This window comes from Pagrus pagrus (genome assembly GCF_965226575.1).
Source record: "Pagrus pagrus genome assembly, chromosome: 21".
Lineage (NCBI taxonomy): Eukaryota > Metazoa > Chordata > Actinopteri > Spariformes > Sparidae > Pagrus > Pagrus pagrus.
In genome coordinates this window covers 8,463,240-8,483,926 of record NC_140208.1, presented here as the reverse complement: position 1 = coordinate 8,483,926, position 20,687 = coordinate 8,463,240, and the positions used below count along the sequence as shown (strand labels likewise).

Below are 20,687 nucleotides of genomic sequence, written 5' to 3'. Positions count from 1 at the left end.
CCTCTAAGCTGTAAAAAACAGACAGCTTTGTTTAGGACGGCATCCCTTTGGCTTTATACAGTCAGTCTTTATTTCACTGTGGTATTGATTCATGAAATTCACATAAAACCCATCAATATGCTAATATATTATATCCTGTGTGCTCTATTATCAGTTGTCACTGAGATAAAATATTGTCATGGACCAAGTTCCAATTAAAGATTTCTCAAGGGAAAGCTAAAGACGTGAGTGTAACTATTTGGTTACATGCTTCGAAGGCTCAATTGCTTTTTAATGGCTCAGCATGTGGAAATGAGCATATTGATTGACAGGAGGTTTTTGTCCTTGTAATTAATGACCTATTACATGTGCAATGGACATACTGTGGACTGACTTCACCAAAGACACGGACAAGAAGGAAATCCTCTGCCGGCTGGTTTTTTATGGTTATGATTTACACTGCTGCATCAGCAGAAAGGAGGCTTGTAAACCCCGTACAGATGTCAGACTTTTTGTAGCTGTTATTGCGCCCAAAGTATTGCCCTTCATCAAGCATTCTCCTTCACAATAAGTAGATATATGGAGACGCACATATTAGCTAATAGCAAGTACAAATACCCTTCTATTTAAAGCAGTTTTTACTTTGATGGAAGCATTATTACCTGTCATTCCTTTTGTCATTATCAGGGGTGTAGTGCTATTATTAAGTCATGGCTTTGTATCTGTGAACTTTTACCTTATTAGCTGCTCCAAAAAGAAAGGATGTTTTGCTGCTTTTTCACAAAGACTATTGGCATCTTTTAAGGTGGAACATTTTCTTGCTTGTTACTCAAAGCATGCGTTGACATCGTGAATCAATCAGCACACCTTAAATGTCAATTTGGCATCTTTGACCGCTCTGTTTGTTTCTTGCTCTCTTGAATGACAGACGCTGTAGTGATGAGTGGATCTTCAAGTGCTTGATATGTGTATGATTTTCAACTGAAGTATGCAAACTGGGAACATTTTATTTCCTCAATTGGAGGAAAAAAGTGACGGAGCGGCTCTCCAGTGGCTACATGGCTTTATAATGGCTAGATGACACTAAAGCTGTGTGAGAATGTGGTTTTTGTTTTTGTTTTTTTATAATTTGGGTGAATTAACCCTTTAAGATTCAATCACAGTCGTGAGTCAGGGTTTCTCAAATGAACACTTCTACTAAAGTCACTGGATTCTTCTGCTCGCTGAGGTTAATGCGCTAACTTTCACATTTATTTCCCTTCTCTCACTTCACAGTAGCAGAGACATTTTTTAACTCTCTCGCTGGGACTCTTGTCCCGCTGCCCATAAGGTGCGGCACCAATAAAAATTAAACCGCCATCATAAATTTCCCCTCCTTATCTACTCCTTTCTGTGCTATATGCGCTGACAGGTATATTAGAGGTGTTGATATCAATATTGTTATTAAGGATGTCGCAGAATGAGGTAATGTGGAGAGTCTGAGAGGAGAGAGCGCAGTGATGTAGGGACGTTCACTTAAAGTTTGCAGCTTGGATTAATTGTAATAAAGAGCCTTGCCATTAGAGGAGGGGGCGACAGTACACTGCAGTTGGAAAGTTCAAGGCCATCTTCACCTTTCCACCCTGGTGAACCAATCAATAAGCAGCCAGTGGGGTGCACCCGCAACTGGATGGCATCCTTTTAAGCAACTCACTCTTCTTCTCTCTATCTCTCGCCCTCATGCTGTCTAGATCCCCCTTATTCCGACTATCTTTCATCCCTCCCTACCCTTCTCTCACGCTGAGTTGATAAGAGAAAATGAGAGAGAGCAGAGCTCATTTCGGCAGGCTTCCCTGGGGAGAGGGAAGCCAAAAGTGCCATTAACAATATATTTATACACCCCACCCCCTTTGTGCTTCTAGGTGAGCTCTCCCAAAGGTCACGGAGTGGGTGGGAGTCCAAAGGCATAAAAACATGGACACATACACAGTGTTAATAGACAACAAGTCCTCTTGAGTGTGATTAATTGGGTCCAGCCTGCCAACACTGGCTGATGATGCAGCAAATTTATTCCAGAGTTTCATATCGTTGGATGCAACCAATGATGCACTCTAGACAAACATCGCACCCTTCACACTGTGTTGTGTGCCCAGGGCAAAGCTGGACAAGAAGGGTATATATGTGTGTGGAGACATAAGGCACCCTAAACTCTTTTTTCCCCAGCAGCTGCAGAAAAGCACTGCTTATATAATCTGGGAAAGTTCTAATAATACATAACCAGGAGAGACGTCGCCTCGCACTTCCTTGTCGCTCTCAGTCACTTTCTTTCACATGCTTGCTTTCAAGCTTTAACCATCTCTGTTCTCGTCGGGTAGCGAAGTGGGAGAAGTTATTTTGGGTGTTTGCGATCTGGAAGTCCCGTTCTATTTCTGCATAGGCGATGTTGGGTGACACGCATTTTCAGCAGTTACAATTCTTGGATGTGCATGAAACTGTCTAGGTTGACTCATCAGAACGAAAGGTAGCTATGCTCGAAAGTCAGTCCCTTTGCGATTTTGTGATCACAAATTCTGCCACCCATCTTATAATTCTGATTCACTTTTGTATTCTGGCTTAATTTTACATGAATTAAGCGACTATGGTGTGATGATTTGCTCTCAATTGCAAAGACGAAGTGGTCTGATTTTGCTCTCTTGGGTATTGTGCTGTCTACGTCGAGGAACTTTGAGGACATCATTGCACAACTTTGAAATGAGTGTCTAAAGTGGTAAAAATTGATTCGGGGACATGCTGTTCCTCACACTTTTCAACTCTGTTTTTCCTTCTTTTTCTTTTTCTTTTTCTATTCCATACATTTGTTGTCTTCTTCCCGAGGCCACACAGATCCAGGGAACGGTATAGTAATAAAAGTTAAAATATTCAGGGGTCATTACTATGATTAGTGTCTAGTTGAAATGCCTCTGATGTTGGCTGAGTTAAATTTTGATTGTGCTTTTTGTTTTAGCAGAGATCAATGGAAAATGTCACTTTCAAAGCTTTCTTAAAAAAAAAAAAAAGTTGTTTTAATTAATTTTTGCCATTTTTTCAGACATGTGTATGGGTTTGTGTGTGTGTGCGGTGGTGGGGGATGGATAGAGGGGTGTTTTTTATTAGCCTCGGCACATAAACCATCCCATTTCAATTCACGTCTGAGCAGCATGTTATGAGCACGTGCGTAGTGATGAATGAACGCAGCGCTGTGCTAGTGAAAAATGAAAGTCGTGTAACATAAGCAGTTATACATCAAGATGTAATTGCACTCGCAGTTCACCTATAGCCTGTGGGCCCTCCTGTTTGTCGTGTCAGTGACATTTATGTAACAGGGATATATAGTTAATGTAGTGTGACTAAAGCAGCATTACAATTCTCTGCTTGGCTCATGAAAGAAACCTCTTTGGAAACTGGAAATATGTACAGGAAGAAGACGACGACTGCATACGTATGGAAGTACAGGTTCAATTGGGGCTCAGATGGATTACAAGAGGCTTACACTGCTCACTGACTTAAACTAAATGTAATTAACGCATGGGTCGTTTCTTTATGTATGTGACCAGATGGTCGTCACTAATTTTCATTTGCAATCGAAGCCCCTCCTCTCCTCTCCCACCTGCCACCTCAGACACATCTGATGAGCCAGATGTGTTGGGCAACACAGAGATGATGGCTCCCCATGCTGCACCACGTCTGCTTACTTTTTTCGCTCACGACGCGATTTTACGAGTTTGTTGATAAGGAGATTATGGCTGCTTGAAGGAGGATAATTGTCTTTTTAGATGGTGTACACTCAATCTATTGTAACATCTGTCCCTGTTGAAGTTTTTAGTTTTACAAGTTGATTTTGCTTTCTTACACTTTCAAGCATTTCTTGTTGTGAGCCACTTGTTCATAAGCTTGACAGTGTGTGTAATTCCCACAGGTTGTGGACTCCGGGCTGGTATGATGTTGATTATATGGATTTTCTCACTCCCGTACTTTGCCTCAGTGCTGGTCAGAGCAGATAGGGATCTGAGTGCGGAGCCCGAGCAATTCACTCAACAAATTGGCCATTTTGTTTGCCTCATCCCTTTGGATAGACAATCCTCTGTTTCAGCGGCCTAGATACTATCTGCTGCCCCTTTGTATATGCTCAGTATCCATTGGACGGTAAATGGCTTTTTCACAGACCAGGGATTTTTCAAAGGCCTTGGACTTACTAGACAAACATGGCGTGAAGGTGGATGGGGCCAATTATTAAATGTCTAGTTTTACTTAAGCGATGAAAGAACCCAAACGTGTCACTAAATGATTTAATGTCCTTAGAATATTTGCTTATTTAGTGCCATGATAATGAGATTCACATATTGAGGCTAGTGCTGCGGGGATTAGTTGATTAAGCGATTAGTCGATTCATTGTTTCAGTCATTCTTCAAACAGAAATGTCAAACGGTTGGTTGTTCCACCTCCTATAATGTAAGGATTTGCTGCTTTTCTTTGACATCTATGATAGTAAATGAAGAGTTTGTTGGTTTTGCACTGTTGGTTGGAGCGAAGAAGCAATTTAGAGACATCACTTTGGGCTCTGGGATATTGTGATGAGCACTTTTTTTCTGTGCTCACATTTTTCTGACATTATGTACAGTAGACTATACAAACTAATCTATTGAATGTAAAAATACTCAACAGATTAATGGTTATTGAAAATAATCGTTAGTTGTAGCCCTAATTCAGACATATTCAAAATTTGACTATCCTTATTCTCATTAATTACAAACATATGCGTTAAACAGCTAATACTGATTTGTTACACATGGTTGTGTTTTCACTGGCTGAATCAGTTCATTTAAAAAGTCGTGTGAGTTGTCTGTTGTTCCCTACAGCTTTGGTTTGAATGTTGTGGCAGTGTTTCATACAAGGAGTTATCAAACCACTTGGGCCAAATTGAGTGAGATGATTTGTCTGTAAATAAGTTCTGCAGCAGCTCCATCATATCTGGAGGGAAATCATCACAAAAGGACATTGTGCTGTAATAGTACTGCCGGGCACATCAGGTGAAAGCCACATCATCCCTGGCTACACACCACTGTGATCTCTTTTTCGCCACCCTTTGGGTGGTTCAGTCAGGGCTCTGCTGAGCAGCTGTCACAATGACAAGCTTGTCCCTAAGATCTAGAAATAATGTGACACATCAAGAGGGAACTTTTCCTGTTCGTGCTGAATCATGAGCGTGTTCTGTGTCTCTGATGTTTCCTTGGTTTTAACTTGTTAACATCAGGACCTTTCTCAAATCTGATTAAAGTAAATGACATTTTTGGCGAATTTCTGCGTGACACTGGTGTCAATTACGAGGCCTTATTGAGATGTTCAGCAGATCAGTTATCAGCTAAGATTTGATACGGCCATAGCATTTTTTTTGTCAACGTTCTCAGGAAATTTAGTTTTTCTGTTATCATTCAATCACGGTGGTCCGCAGACTAAAAATGATTAAAATGAGTTCCATGCACAGCATTTAGATTTTGGGAAAAAGAAAGCAATCAGATCAGCACTTTGTATCAGCAGGTACCCTGAGGTGAAGTGTTTTGCAATCAGTGTCAAATTGGGGCATCTCAAGTGTCAAGAACAGGCGATAAGTGAGATGTCTTACCCTTCTCTGTGGGCCTCTCCCTTCTCCAGTTCCTGGATGACCCCAAGCAGCACCTTGATGGTTTCTTGGCTGGAGCTGATGAGATTTTCCATGGCCTGGAGCTGTGCTTTAACATCCCCATCCTGATTCATAGGCACTATTTGCTTACAGGCCTCCTGTGTTTGATCAGGCGGTGCCCCACCAGCCTCACCACCTGTACAGGGTGACAGAGGCTCCTCCATGCCCCGTAGAGGCCGGGCAGATAACTGTCCTGTGTGGCACTGTGCCTGTGTTGTACAGCCTCTGCTGGCACGTGGTAGCGTCTCACTCTGCAGCCCGTTCAGCTGCAGGGCTTTCTTCCGCTTGCTCCGCACAGATGGGCTGTCCAGGCACTCCACTTGGGTAAGGGAGTTCCAGGCAATGGGGCCCGTAACCTTGGAGGCCCCGACCGGCAGGGTTCGGGACGAGCCCTCCTCCAGATTGAGCAGCTGCCTCTTGGTCAAGCGGTCTATATCGGCCTCCCTGTGTTGTAATCCTGTCCTGGCTTTGGATGGGACACTGCAAAGCTGGTACTCTGCTGGTGCTCCGGCTCCGCTTCCTCTCTGCGTGTCTGCAAGGCAGTCTGTGTCTGCAGAGCAACTGAGCAGCAGAGCGTCAGAGCACAGGCCATCAGGTGCAGTGTGCTGCTCCACTGTGGCAATGCACTCATTAGTATGGAGCAGAGCCCTGGTCCTCCGGACTCCACTCCCCCCGCAGGCTCCCTCCTCCTCCTCCTCATCTAAACCCTGCTCAGCAGCCTTGGACTGCTTCACCTCCATGACAAAACCGTTATTCTGACCTTTATAAGTTTCCACGGCCGCCACGTGTTTAAAGGTGTGGCCTTTCTTGCGCTCAAAGGGAAAGGTCTGATAGCGTTTCTTCAGGTCGGGGGACGTCTGCACGCCCGTGCTCCTCGTGACGTTTGGGATGGATCTGCGGGCAGGGACGGTCATGTATTTGCGGTACGCTACTTTGTATGAGATCGGCTTGCCACCTTTCCCCGCCGCCTGCAATTCCGCCTCCCTTTGCTCGTTCTGCGCCTCACAGATATCCTTGAAACGCACTTGCAGGGCCTTGTTTCTCTTCCTCACCTGTCGACTGGCTTCCAGGGAATACTTCACCTCCAGCGCCAGCGAGGTGGAGGGCAAGGGCGCTGCCTCCGAGTCAGACTCTGAGTTGGTGAGCATGCATTTGCCACCCTCCTTGCTCACCATGTTTCCTGAGGGGCATGGAAAAAGATGTTGTGTTAATCATCGGTAATGAACGGCTCAGACAAAGACCCTTGCCTCGCTATTACATCCCACTTGACAGAACACATGCGCTGTCTAAGCTTAGGGAGAAGGGAGGTACCTGTGCAGTTATTTAATGAATATTATTAAAAATTGTATTTATCAGGCTCTTGTCATTATGCATGCCAAGCAGCATAGCAAATACAAATTGTGAAGGAGCATATTTTTCACATATTGTAAGTCTGTCTCCATGTTAATTGACTATAAGAAGAATAGTTGAGTTTGACATTGAAAATAGTTTCTGTACTTGACATTGAAGGCTTGGTAATGTCTTGAACTTCCATAGGCATGTTCAGTGTGTCTGGCCTTGAAAGAAAAACCTTTTCATTTCTTTTTTGCATCGGTCTTTATGCTAGCAAATCCTTCTGTGTGTATTTACTGAAAAACAGCAAGGGTTATGCTTTTAGCATGCCTTAAAATAATCCTTTCCATGATGCATTTAATCTTCTTCTCTGCGAAACCAATAACTCCAATTTCAGCATAATTTCACTCCCAATTTCTCCTCCTCCTCCCCCACTTTCTAAGTTGATGAGTATTTGTGCCTCTGTCTGTTTGGGCATTCGTACACTCTCAAATACACTTTGTTAGCAGTCGCAAGATACTGTACTGTTGACTTTTTCTGAAATCTAGGCCTCCTGAGGTCTCCAGTTTATTTTCACGGTTCATTAGGCTCAGCAGGACTCTTCACTGCCTGACCTTTCCCTCTCACAGTTAATAATTAAGTAAAAATAGGATGTTTGGCCTATTTAGGGGCACATTTGCTCTCCTCTAGCATATGTGAGTATGGCGTCTGTTCATTTAGCATTTTCTAAATCGGCAAAGACGAGACAACACACTGAAAAGATTGTGACTATACCTGCAAATAGATATGTTTTTTGACTGATTATTGCACAACCACCCCCTCAGGAGAAACACCCGAAGCGAAGATAATGTGAATTATCTTTCCCAGCTACCACAGGTAAGGGAGCGCCATCACAACTCTGCAGTTTGCCCCTGATGCTTTGACACAAATCTAATTTTCCGTCTGCCTGTTGGTTTACAATAAGCAAACACTCTACACGCTTGTATAGATGCGGAATCAGATAGGACAATTATCCTCCTGAGCTTATCTGCCATGACTGCTCTCTGTCAACAGGGAATGACTTCCTTTTTCAAACCTTTCTGTTTACCCACCTGGGAGCGTTAGATTGGACATTTTGTCTCACTGTATTTTCCATTACATTATTGCTCTCACTTTTTATTGTTAAATTATAATGTCTGGCTCTGTTTGGAGAGCAACAGCCACCGACAGTATCTTTGTCTATCTAACATACAACTGTCTCATCTAAATACATTAATAGCCACTTATAGCCATGCAGTATGATTTTCAGTATTTGTTCTGCAGATCATGTTCCGGCAATCTGCCTACTCAGGACATAGCAACATTTTCCAAGCATGAATATGTGAATAAAAGTTGTACGAGAGTTCTCCAAAATGTGAGAGCTGCTATTTCCCACACTGAGCGCAAGAAATCAAGTCAGCTTTGCTGTGAATAACACATTTGCTTGCTGCATTTTAACCTAACATTCATAGTAGCCAGATGCCAAATGTCTCATGGGCATTGAGACTATCTGCAACAGTCCCATAATTTTTGAGGTGAATCTGCACTGAAGTTTGTTTGTTTTTTTTCACCAAAGAAACCCATGTTTGAAGTAGAAAAAGCCATTACAGACAGATGGACCCAGCAATTTTATGGACTGACAGTCCTTTCCTTAAAGAGGCTCTGTGGAACGTCTGTGTTGCGCTCGGAGCCGGTCGTTAGTTTAAGTTAGCAGACTCCATCTCCAAACTGACGGTAGCTACTGTTGCTTTCTGTTAGTGGAGTAGAGAGAGGCACTGAGACGAGGCACTTGAGAATAAAGTGCATAAAGTCATATCCGACCTGAGTCCTTCACAAAGAAATCCACAGACAAACATTGGACAACTTACAAAAATCGTCAACAGGTTTGTGTAGGCAACCGAGAGAGACGGGGCAGGTCTCGATTTTCACGTCACGTTAGACACCACTCACATATGATTATTGATAATAAAAAAATAATATAATAAAATAATAATGATTGATTATTGATTATATTTATACATGTAAATTGCTACAAACTGTTACCTAGAGCCCCTTTAAACTGTCCAAATACTGTCCTGCAATATCACTGGTAAACTGAATGTGTCATTCAGCGGGCTACAATGCACTATACACTATTTTTGTCTGTCATGTTTAACAGTCCAATCAGTGCAGCTGTAACGGACATACAGCCGATGCAGCCCGGTCTTACAAAAGTGTAAAAGAAATAATCCCTCCACCCCTACTGATAACAGCCCAGCATGCTTCTATAGACAGGTTAGAGATGGCAGCTTTCTGCTGTGCTAGCAGATGTTTGTTTGATTCTCAACAGACAGGTAATTACTGGTATGTATAAATAGCCAGGGAGTACAGTGCAATGCGATTTTTGTGCAAACCCCAACGTGTAATACATTCTTGAAGTGTTCTGCCATCCTTACAAAACATACTGTGAAGCGATGCGCAATGCCAAGCATCATGAAATGTGTGAAAAGTGAACTGCAACATATTCACACGTCCGCCGCAGTCACTGCAGTTATGCGCACAGGAAGGCCGAGGGAATTTCAGCAAAAAGCTCACAGTGTAGTTATCAGCGGGAACACAAAAGAACAGTGCGAGCATAAAGATCTCCACCTTTCGTATTGTGTGCATGTAATGACTTAATGACTCCTGACCTCCCTTGCCATTAGGTTGATTGAGCTGTGAGAGCAGAGGGACGTACAACAATGTAAGGGGGTAGAATCAAGACTGCATGGCACAATCCAATACATTAATTTTCCAATTATTACTCCAGCTGAGCAGAGAGAAAAGAGAGTCGGATTTGTTTTTCCTTCTACCAACTGTTTGACCGTGTGAACGTTTATTATATATTCACTTCCTGGCCAATCATTGTCAGTTTCCTCCGCATGTTTGTCCAAAGGATGACATTTTGAATAAGAGATTAAATTGCCAGCATACATCCTGCATACATTCTATGTTCTATGATGGGACCAAATTAAGCATTGCGGTCAATATCGGCGTATTTATATCTGATTTCAATTCAAGACGAGACATAAATGTAGTCTGTCAGCTCAAACAGCATCAGTGTTTCCTCCTGACTTTCTTCTCTCCCTTCCCTGCGCACAGGCTCCACAATGCATACAGTTTTGTAGTATTGTATCAGATCCTCATTTAAATGTGATCCTTTTTGACATGTGAGCGCTGCAGGCTGAATGATGTGTCCCCGGCTACACATATCTGATTTGTTACCCATTGGGTTCAGGCCCGGGCGACTGTAGCAGCACTCTCATCTCACCTTCCGGCTGGTACACCACCCCCTGGCCTCTTGCATAAACAGCATGACTCATCACGCAAGGCTGTGACAACCCCCCCTCGTTTTAGGGTGGCCCTGGTCCCTTTTTTTCCCCCCAATTTAGGGGCAAGTAAGTGAAGTGAACTGACCCACTATTTTCCACCCAGTAGGACGGACCAAAAACAGACCTCACAGGGTCACATGCGCATGGCGAAACACATCAGACATGCTCACATCTGACCTTGTTTTAGCAGCACAGCTCACATGGCTGTCATACTGGCACTATGGGTCATTATTTGGGTTATTTCTAGGGACACAAATGCATGTTGTCAACGATAAGAGCCTGTTTATCGCGGCTGGTTTCTTGGGAGGATTGTCTCTGCTAATTCAGCCATTCTTTGAAGCTTTGGAGTGCTGCAAGGACAATCCAGATTACCGCAGTAATGCAATTCATTATTCGTAATGGAAATGGTCTTTATGCTCCCAGCACGTGCTCATTTAATGCAACACACCTTGAATCTAACAATGGGTCCCCATTACTCACATTTTATTTTAGAAAGTGCAGATGAGTCGGCAGTTTTGTGAATGGCAGTTGCCTAATTGAACTTTTGGTCGCCGGGGGTGAAATCTTGAAAGGTGGAAATTTCAGTGTCCTGATTAAACCCGGGGACTGAATGTTTACCATTAACTTTGAGCCCGACTATTTCCGTTTTATCGCTTCTGCTTCACCGAAGGGAAAATTCATTAATATAGTATGCATCACAAAACCAGTGAATTGATTAAATGCTGGAAAATGCGCCGTACATGTCAATTAGCAACAGCTGCCTAAACAGCCTTTCTTGTTTAAGCATTTAACGGGGTGTTTCATTGAGGTTTTCCATTATCTCTTTATTTCTTTCCCATTACTTAACTCTTTTCCAAATTTATGCACAGTGTATGTTTTAGTTATTTAATTGGCAACCGAGAACACTCACCCATATTTTAATTGAGCTTTTGGTCCGAGGTGTTTTCACGGTTTAGGCCATTTAGTTTCAATTAAAGGGGCTCTAAATTACAGTATATAGCACTTTACATGTATTAATCAGTATTTTATTGGTCATATATGAGCGGATTGTACGTGACGTGAAAAATGAAACCTTCCCCTTCTCTCTCCCCTTCCTATACAAGCCTGTGGGCGATTTTGCTTAAGTTGTTTAATGCTGCTGGACTGTGGATTACTCAAGTGATTTTCAAGATGTACACATTCACTGTGCTAAATAAGAAAACTTCTTGCTTCACATTCACATCTATAATGGCACAAAGCAAAGCGCATGCCTGCACGAGGGCCCAATAGTTCCCTTAAATGTACTCACTCTCTGATACCAGCCACCTGAATACACCTGATTTTTTCATCAAGATCCACACATTATTCTGAGAAATTAACGAAAATTAAAAAAAACAAAACAAAACAAAACAAAACAAAATCTGACAATGTTGAATGAGGAAGTGAAAAATTGGACCTGTTCCCGTCCCAAAAATTAACGGTGTCTGTTCTGGGCCGAGATCCAAGTTTTGAAATTAGTTCAGTAGTTCTTGTGTAATCCTGCTGACAAACCAACCAACAAACAAATAGAAACCAATGAAAATAAAACCTCCTCGGCGGTGGTAATGAAAGCTTAATTTAATCGGCCTGTCTTTTCTGCAGAAACGTTTATTTCTAACCCTGACTCTGACCCTAACCCCTCATCCCTAATCTTTAATCAACCTCACTAATTCTCTTGTGGCTGAATGGGAGCAAATCCCTGCAGCTAGACGCCAACATTTTCTGTAAAAGGCGTCCTAGAGGACTGGACGTTATCTAAGTGACATATTGATGCCTCTGTTTTGGAATGAGACGTTCAACAGTCTCTTACCTTATGGATTCAATGATTATACAACATAAAGTCTTCTCCTTCTCAAACCTCTCAAAAATGTCTCAACTCGGTGTTTTACTGAATAAAAATCACAGGGAAGTAAATGCAGCCAGCATTGCATTTTTGAATTAGAGACAAAGTGAGCTTGAAGTCTGCCCTTGTGCTACATGATCAGAAGAAAAAAAAGCATCCTCCTCCTCTATCGTTGCAGTTTTGCATTATTACAGCACAGCGTGGTCTCAGATGATGCTTGAACAAATGAGCGTGGCAGTATCATCACAGACAGGGAAGTTCCAAACTCTACTGTAATCCAGCTTTATCTACCCGTGTTTTGTTTTCCTCTTTTCTCTCCTGTCAACCTCCTCTCATAATTACACGGGGCTTAGTAGTGTTTTGAAAAGTCTTTGATCTGTCTCTTAAGCGCACGCTGATTACGCTGGAGGAAGATACGTGGGCTCCTAGTTTACTCTAGATTGTGCTGGTAAGGTCATTCCACGGCGTGTGTTTACTGTCGGATTTTTTATTTTCTGTCTGTCTCTCTGCTGCAGCACTTGAGCAAGCTTGGTTGCACCCCTGCTCTCAGGGTGTGATGTGAGGGTGTATATATAGCCGAATGATTGACTGAACAGGTCAGTGTTGAGGGATAACAGCAGTACAGTGCATTAGGCTGACACCAAACGCAGCAAATCCTTTGTCAGTTAATGGTAGCTTAATGCCGTAAGATGGAATGGGACTGGAAATGACAGGATTTTAAGGGATTGTCTTTCTAGTAATTGTTGCTCAGTCATCATGGACCACTGCTCTGTTGCCAAGCACCATTTTTAAAGATTTTGCTCCAAATCATCCTGTAGTGTTGCAGTAATAACTAAATGGCACCAGGGACATATTTTTTGAACCGCCCTAATTATAAACAGAGGAGAAGGTGACATGTTTGCATCATGTTTTAATCCGAGCTACAATCACATTTAGGTAAAATGTTAATACCATTGTCATTCTCCAGCAACCTTGAACTTTGTGAGTCTTTGCAATCGCAGCGTGGCTTAAATTAAAACCAGATCTTCCCTAATTGGTCGACAAACCAAATAATTTGCCTTATGGAAATAATGCACAGTTATCATTAAGGAGTATTTTTTTCTATTTTTCTATTTATTTTCTGGTTCAGTATCGTAACATTAGTAGTCATGAATACTTGCATTAAAGCTGTGTTTGTTTATATGTCAGAAGTCTGATACTGTGGCTGAGGATGAATCCAGATTTGCTGTTAATCCGAAGCACTCAGACTGTTACGTTTCTACCATATGCACAGCATTTATTGAAAATCCGTGTGTGCATTATATAAATATTTGCATTTATATTGTGCATTTGCGTGACTTTTTATATTTATATGTACATTGCTTTCAGTTAGGGCTGCAGGATATGTTTAAAACAATCACATAGTGATCTTATCTGTCAGATAACATGCAGCTTCCTCTGGAACCACAAAAGGTTTAATGCTACTTTTTTCACATAGTAGTACTCCCCAAGACCTGTAAACGCACTTAATGTGTCAAGTTGCGGGAGGTACCATTTGATATAATTACGATACATTAGTTGGGGTCTGTACCATACAAACATATTTTATATGTGTAGGCCATGGCAGCTCTACAGCGCTACAGATCTTTGTTACCATGCAGTTTTGTCTTTATTAAAAAAATGAAATTAAAAAAGTGCAGCAGTTTGTTGCACTTCAGCTATTGCACATTGCGATTTTGATAATATTTGTATTCATTATGCAGCCCTACCTCCAGTATTGCACTCTGTTTGCCAGAAAGACTGCATGTGGTACTGCAAACAGTAAGACATTATACTGCCTCTCATTGAGACTCCAGAGCCTCAGAGTGTGAGCTATACATGTCATTAGTAATTCTTACCCCCACTATTGTGTATGGTGCTGAAAGATTACTATAGTCAAACAAGCTCAGTATGCTGTACATCACTATATCTGCTGCTGTTCCTTATCCTTGGACTATAGCCTACGGACTTCGGAGCCATATTATTTTCTACTCACTTTGTCCCCACTGAATTGTACTTGTTTCTTTGTTATTTTCTTACTTGCTGTAGTTAGTTGGCTTTGTGCGCTACGCCTGCACCCAGGTGGGTTGATGAATTCACAGGAAACCTGTAATCCGTACATCGGTGAACATACAGGCTAGATGGAGATCAGACCTCAGGAAAGAATGTGTGCTGCAGAGGCTGCCTGCTCTAATCATAATGCATCAGATCACTCTCTCCTTCCCTCTCCTCTTCATCTATCTACGCAATATTATACGTCTTCTTTCAGTTTCTCATTTTTTGTTCTCTTCCTCTCATTACCTTCCCCTTTGTTGCTCTCTCTCTCTCGGCATCTTTCTGGCTCTCCCTCCCTCTTTGCCTTCTAGACACGCTGAGGTTTCAAAGCTGATGGGTAACTAGAGAACTCCCCTGCTGCTCTCAGATTCTTCCTAGTCATCCCCAGCAAAGAAAAAAAAGACACACACACACACACACACACACACACAACCACACAGTGGGATGGAAAAGAAGACGAAAACACTAGAATAAACAGGTGCAGGGAGAAAAGATGTAGAGTCTCCACTGTGCCTGGATGGAGCAGAATTGAATGTGAGCAAAATAGACGGAGATAGCGATGAAGAGGGAAGATGAAGACATGGAGAAGCATCCATGAACAAGAATAGGCAGAGACCCGGAGGGAGAGAGACGGTAAAAGCCATCCTGTCTTGTCGATGAGATGTATCATTTTGTCAGCTCAAGTGAATCTCCTGAAAGCCCCATGTGGTGGAGTGAGAGGCTGTGCGAAGCCACCGCACAATCCACTGTCAGTATGCAGGACTCTCCGTGGAACACAGGCGTGTTGTCAAGGTCCACTTAGTCTTGTATGTACAATCAAAAAATACATGTCTGGCTTTTGGCTAACAGTCTTTCCCAGAAGGATTTGATGTGACAGTTTGAGTATCATTAAAAGTGACTGCTTGCTGGACACATGCAGGAACTAAGCTGATTTAATCTGACTTAAATTGATCCCTCAGCCCTCACCAGTAAAAAGTGAAGATACTTTAAAATCTTTCATCTCACATTTGATTTCATGCTATTTTTTTCTGAAGTTAAAGGTTCCCTGTGGAGGTTTAGATCTCTTGTAGCGTCTGGAGGTGTGAGGTGGCAGCGACATGCTGTAATGCGTCAGCAAAGGCAGGGAAGAGGATGACTAGAGTTACTAAACGTGTATGTGGACGTGTTAAAAAGGACGGAAATGTGCTCTAAAGTAAGTAAACTGCACAGGGTACCTTTAACAGTTCAAATTTACCTTAAAGGAGCTATGTCTGGAACTTTTGTCTTGTGTTGGAGGCTGGTTGTTCGGTCCATTTCTAAACCAATGTCAGCTACTATTGCTCTCTGTTAGTGGAATAAAGTCACATCCTTTGGACTGTCTCAGAAAAATCTAAGAAAACGTGGCTGATATCGCTGTAAAAAGTGTGAAATAGCTTCATACTCCTCCCCCCGCTCATGCAGTAAAAGAGAGAAGACATTTTTTCTGGTATCCCTGACCTGCCCACTTTATCCAATCAGGACAGAGAAGTCTATAAAGAGGCGGTCCTTTCTGCTTGTGAACGCCAAGAGAACAGGAACCTCCTGTTTGTTGCTATACCTGGCAGTTACCGCTCCATGCTCCATGTGGTGACATAGAGAGGAGGGAGGGGATTGCTAACTACTGTGCAAAACGCGCAGGAAGTTCACTAAAGTGACGGTTACAGCAGCTCTCAACAAACCGTCCACTGGCTTGCATAGGCAACTGAGAGAGACGGGAAGGTCTCATTTTTCGCATCACGTGACAGCGGCTCACATATGGCCAATTAAAAAGTGATTAATGCATGTAGATTGCTACAAATTGTTACACTGAGCCCACTTAAGCCTACCGGAGCATCGTGCATGACCGGTGACCTTGACCTCCACCTGCTGAGATCAGCCATTTATGAAAAAGAAATAGTCTGAGTGTTGTTTGAAGGAACCTCGGGCCATGTGGTGAACCGCATAAACTTATTCGGCAACATTTTTTGATAATCGACTTTTTAAGTGTAAAAGTGCTCGTTTAACCTTCTCAGATATTACATTTTGTTCTCTAAATGTAATTGGAGATTTATGGTGTTTGGAGACAAATCAGGCAAATTATGATTAACAACCTTCACTATTTTATAGACAAAACTTAATTGAAGAAAATAATTGTTAGCAGTAATAGATCAACAGAGATATACTGTAGGTAGATAGACTCTGCTTTTACCCTTAACACAGAAAACTCCTGTCTACTGATGTTCTGCCTCTGGGCCTGTCAGAGCCCCAGCTGACTGGGCCCCTACTGCAAAGCAGTGGGGAATGCTTGCTTTACACATGCACACACCAGCGCACACTGGCATCAACACCCAGGTGGGATCAGGTGCGAAGCCTCTTCTTCTGTATGCAACAGACGAACAAAGTCACTCACTCACACACATGCGCTCACGCGCCACGCGACAGACGCACACGATTCACCTCGACTGCGTGTCGTTGCCGTGGCGCTCCCAGGGAAAAAACGAGACTCTTAATGAATAATCCTATTAGCACATGAAAGGTAACATCTGGCTTGTTCCAAAAGCAGTCATTCTTTTATAGGAGAGCAATTTGTTTTTCTGGATGAATGAGTTACCCCTCCCAGCGAGCAGGGCCACGCAAGGCGAATGCCCACTTCACCACTCGTTTGGAAACCCTGCACTCTCTCTCTCTCACTCAGCCGCCACCCCTCCCCTTCCCTCTCCCACTCTCACACTCTGGTTTAGGGAGGCAAACGAGGATATCGTCCAAAAAAAACCAAAAAAAAGTTCCCAAAAATGTGTGTCGTGCAGACATTTCTCCCTGCCACTTCTCTGTGAGTGCATAACACCTCTGTTTGAAAACAATGCTCTGCTGTAGCTTTGTTCTACCCTTCCATCTTCATGTACCTCTGCATTCGGAGCGAGTGTGCACAGAGGTGTCGTGCACACACTCCAGAACAGTCAGTCTTCCTCTTCCCTCTCTCCAGAGCATTACCGGGTGAGGTGCACACTGATACCACTGATATCCTAAAAATAAAGATTAGCTTTGAACGGTGGGCCATCGCACCCATCACTCCTGGACGGCCGTGCCGAGGCAGCACGACGGTTTGAGGAAAAACAGGCAGCGACGGATGAAGGGCAACATGTCGTTTCTTTTATCCTGAACTACATCCTACTTTCATCCCTGCCCTGTAATTTTGTATAATTGTATTGACATTACATGAATTAGGCTGTGAAAGCAGGTATGTACTTTTCATGTCACTCCTAGTGTCAGTGCATCAAACCCTTCAATTGTAAAAAAAAAAAAAGAAAAGAATTCAATATCGTCTGTCTGTGAGGAGTAATAGTATGACAGCAATCTCTTTAGTCTTGGTCTATATCTCTTTCTCTGTGTCCATCTTCATCTTTTTCCCCTCAGTCCTCTTCTCAGTGCGGAAAGTGAAATAGAGCAGAGGGGAGATTGTATCAGAGCGTTGATGCGAGATCGGGTTGAAGGGGAGACAGAGAGCGATGGCAGGAGGGTTTGTGGGGGAAGAGTGGGAGTGACATGCGTTTTGTGTGGCGACTGAAGGACAGAGAAGATGTGAGGGTTCTAGGCAACCCATGCTCTCTCTCCCTCCCTCCCTCCCTCCCCACACACCCATGCTCCAATAATCTGTAGGGAGATGGTGACTTCACCCAGTCTATTAATCTAGATTAGTCTTTAGTTGAGGTCTTTCATCACATGCAGCCAGACTCTCATTACCTATTCCTCTGTGCTGCCTTCAAAAACACTGCTGCCTCCATCCACGGGACAACAGCTTCATGCAACAATTCCGCAATTTTTCTTTTGGTCTAGATATCGGTGTGTTTTATGTAACGCTCACTCAGCTGCAAATCTGAGAGGAAATGCAGCATCATGCAAGCCCTTGTACGCAAGCACTGTTTTAGCTATGTGTGCGAAGCCAGTCAGGTTAAATATGGATCCTCTCGGAAAACAGAAAAAACTGACCTGCCAGATCTGATGAATGTCAGCTAGCAGAGAGAGAGGGAGTTTTTTTCCCCCTAATATTCACCTGACGTGTGGACATTTTTGATGTTTAAAGTTTTCTAAACTGATCGAATCGTCACTTCAACTCGGCACCAGTTCATTCCACAACCGCTGCCTGAAATCTCTTCACCCCAGCAGATGCAACTAAGCATTAAATCAATACGAGATTTACCTCCTTTCATCTGCCACACGTATTTGATATTTGATCAGCCGGCTGAAAAAAGAAAATCTTCAATGAAAACATCCCCTGTGGCTTATCCCGGGCTCAGTCCCACAGAGCAGGCAGATCCCTTGGCTCTCCCCCCTTCAGAGGTTATTTGAACTGACTTCCCCCCCTTGCAGTTGCAGAGCGAGAGGTGAAATAGAGGAGAGGACAAGAGCAGAGAGGAGCGACTCACCTCAGACTGTGAATTACTGACGTAAAGGATGCGATAGCCTAGATCCCTGGTTGTGCCCATGCATGCCCGTTTCCTTGGTGGATTAGAGGCGAGCTGGAAGAGGAGGCTATGCCATGGCAGAAGTTAAGAGGGCAGGCGCGCAGGCAAACAGAGCAGCGGCGGCAGTAGTTGGAGTAGTTGTTGCACATCGGCGTCCTCTGATCCAGTGGCGTGAGGTTCCTCTAAGCCCCAGTCAGAGTCAACACTCCCCTTCTCTTTTCCTCCTCTCCACCCGCTCTCCTCTCTGTTTCCCCTCTCCTTTCTCCACACGGTGTCGGCAGGGGCTCGCACTCACTCACACATGCATGCACACTCGCGCACACACACACACCCTCACACACGCTCAGGCACACACACACACACGCGTACAGTGGCTGAACTCCGGACGCCTCAGCGACAGAGCCCACGCAGGCAGAATATCCCCATCGTGCCGCCGCAGTTCTCCTCTCTGGCTTTCTCCTCTTTTCTGCGTGTGTGCGTCTGAGTGTGTGTGTGTGTGTGGAGAGAGAGAAACAGACAGAGAGAGAGAGAGAGAGAGAGAGATTAGGCAAGAGGGGGAGGGAGCATGGGAGAGAGAGAGAGAGAGAGAGAGCAGAGGGAGGAGGGAAGGTTGCAGTGGAGAAAGTGCAGCTCTGGTTTTGGCTACATCTGGCAGGTTCATGCACCATCCCTTCATCTCATCATCAGTCGAAGCACTTCTGTGTGTGACCTCACTTCCATGGAGACCATACGCATTTCAAAACTTGCTGTACTTTCCGTCACAAGCTCAAGAATTGTACTCCAACTTTGAAATCATCTGTCAAGGCTGCACTTTTCCTCACAGCTCCGCAGCCTCGGCAAACGACTCGAGAAAAGCCTCCGACGGATGTGTTTACAGTCTCGCCACAGTCTGCAACGCACACCTGACTCTTGGTTGTTGCTGGGCATCTCCATTAAGTGGTGCTCATCGTGAATAGTCAGCCTTTAGAGTTACGAATCCATTCACCTTCTCTCCTTTCATTTTCCCAGAATCCTCACAGCTTTTCACTTTGTGTGGGAAGGAGTTTCCATCTGCTTGTCTCCCATCTCGAGAGCTCTCTTGCCTGATTTCCTCAAAGCTTTTCACCCATCTGTCATTGGCTTGTTAATGCTTAACACTGCTTGTATAGGAAAAGACTTGTTGTCCACCTGGGAAATGTACATTTTCCTCTTGGATTTAATTGAAGTTGTGGTGGACCATTGTAGTGTTCAGTAAACAAAAATATAGAAGTGGGCAACACTCTGTGAAACCTTGATCATGTCGGAGTGAAGCTGTAAACGCCTGGCTGGATGTTTTCCGAGCCTTAGCTCACCCTCGCTCTCTCACAGGGAAACCCCTAGTTCTGCTCTAAGCCTCAGGTACCATGGTAATGAGCTGCAGCTCTCCAGACCGCAGCTGCTGCCGCTTCGCGTGTTTTAACTGTGTGTCAGTATGTGGGTCCTAGCAGATAAACAAAAGCTGACATTTCTAGGTGAAATTAAATATTTTTCATAAGATTTGAGCTTTTGTAAAGAAAAAAAATAATTGAATAATTTAAAATCAGTGTAAAACCTTCCAACTAAACATGGAAATCTGCTTTAATTAACTTTTGGCCATCTTGCTTCAGATAGAAGATTAGATTCATCTTTCATCTTCATCTTTGTTTAATTAAAGGACTGTTTTTTGTAATAACAAATTATTTCCTAATTCTCAGCTAACTTCTAGTTGATGTAACACTTCTCATTATTACATCTTGTTTATGACATTTTTTATTATGCTGTTTCTCATTAAGTGTATTTCCCTGTTGATACTAAATTGTTATTAAGAAAAAAAAACTTCTATTGGATCATTTCGTGTTATTGGATCATTTTTATTGATTGATACTTTTCTCCTCATCATCAAATCATGTTTGGTGTTATGG

General features: G+C 43.3%; 2 protein-coding genes across 4 annotated transcripts in view; one reads left to right on the top strand and one right to left on the bottom strand.

Annotated features, from left to right (window-relative positions):
* insyn2a (inhibitory synaptic factor 2A) overlaps window positions 1–19,214 on the bottom strand; it is a 33,484-nt gene extending 14,270 nt beyond the window's left edge. For both annotated transcript variants that reach the window (XM_084342189.1, XM_084342190.1), the window contains exons 1-2: window positions 18,730–19,214; window positions 5,618–6,854 (exon numbers count right to left, since the gene is read on the bottom strand). In XM_084342189.1, the coding sequence (XP_084198315.1) occupies window positions 5,618–6,849 (1,232 nt within the window). In that variant the 5' untranslated portion in view covers window positions 6,850–6,854; window positions 18,730–19,214. The remainder of the gene's footprint in view (window positions 1–5,617; window positions 6,855–18,729) is intronic.
* Window positions 1–20,687, top strand: part of dock1 (dedicator of cytokinesis 1) — a 203,865-nt gene that overhangs the window by 101,517 nt on the left and 81,661 nt on the right. The window lies entirely within an intron of this gene.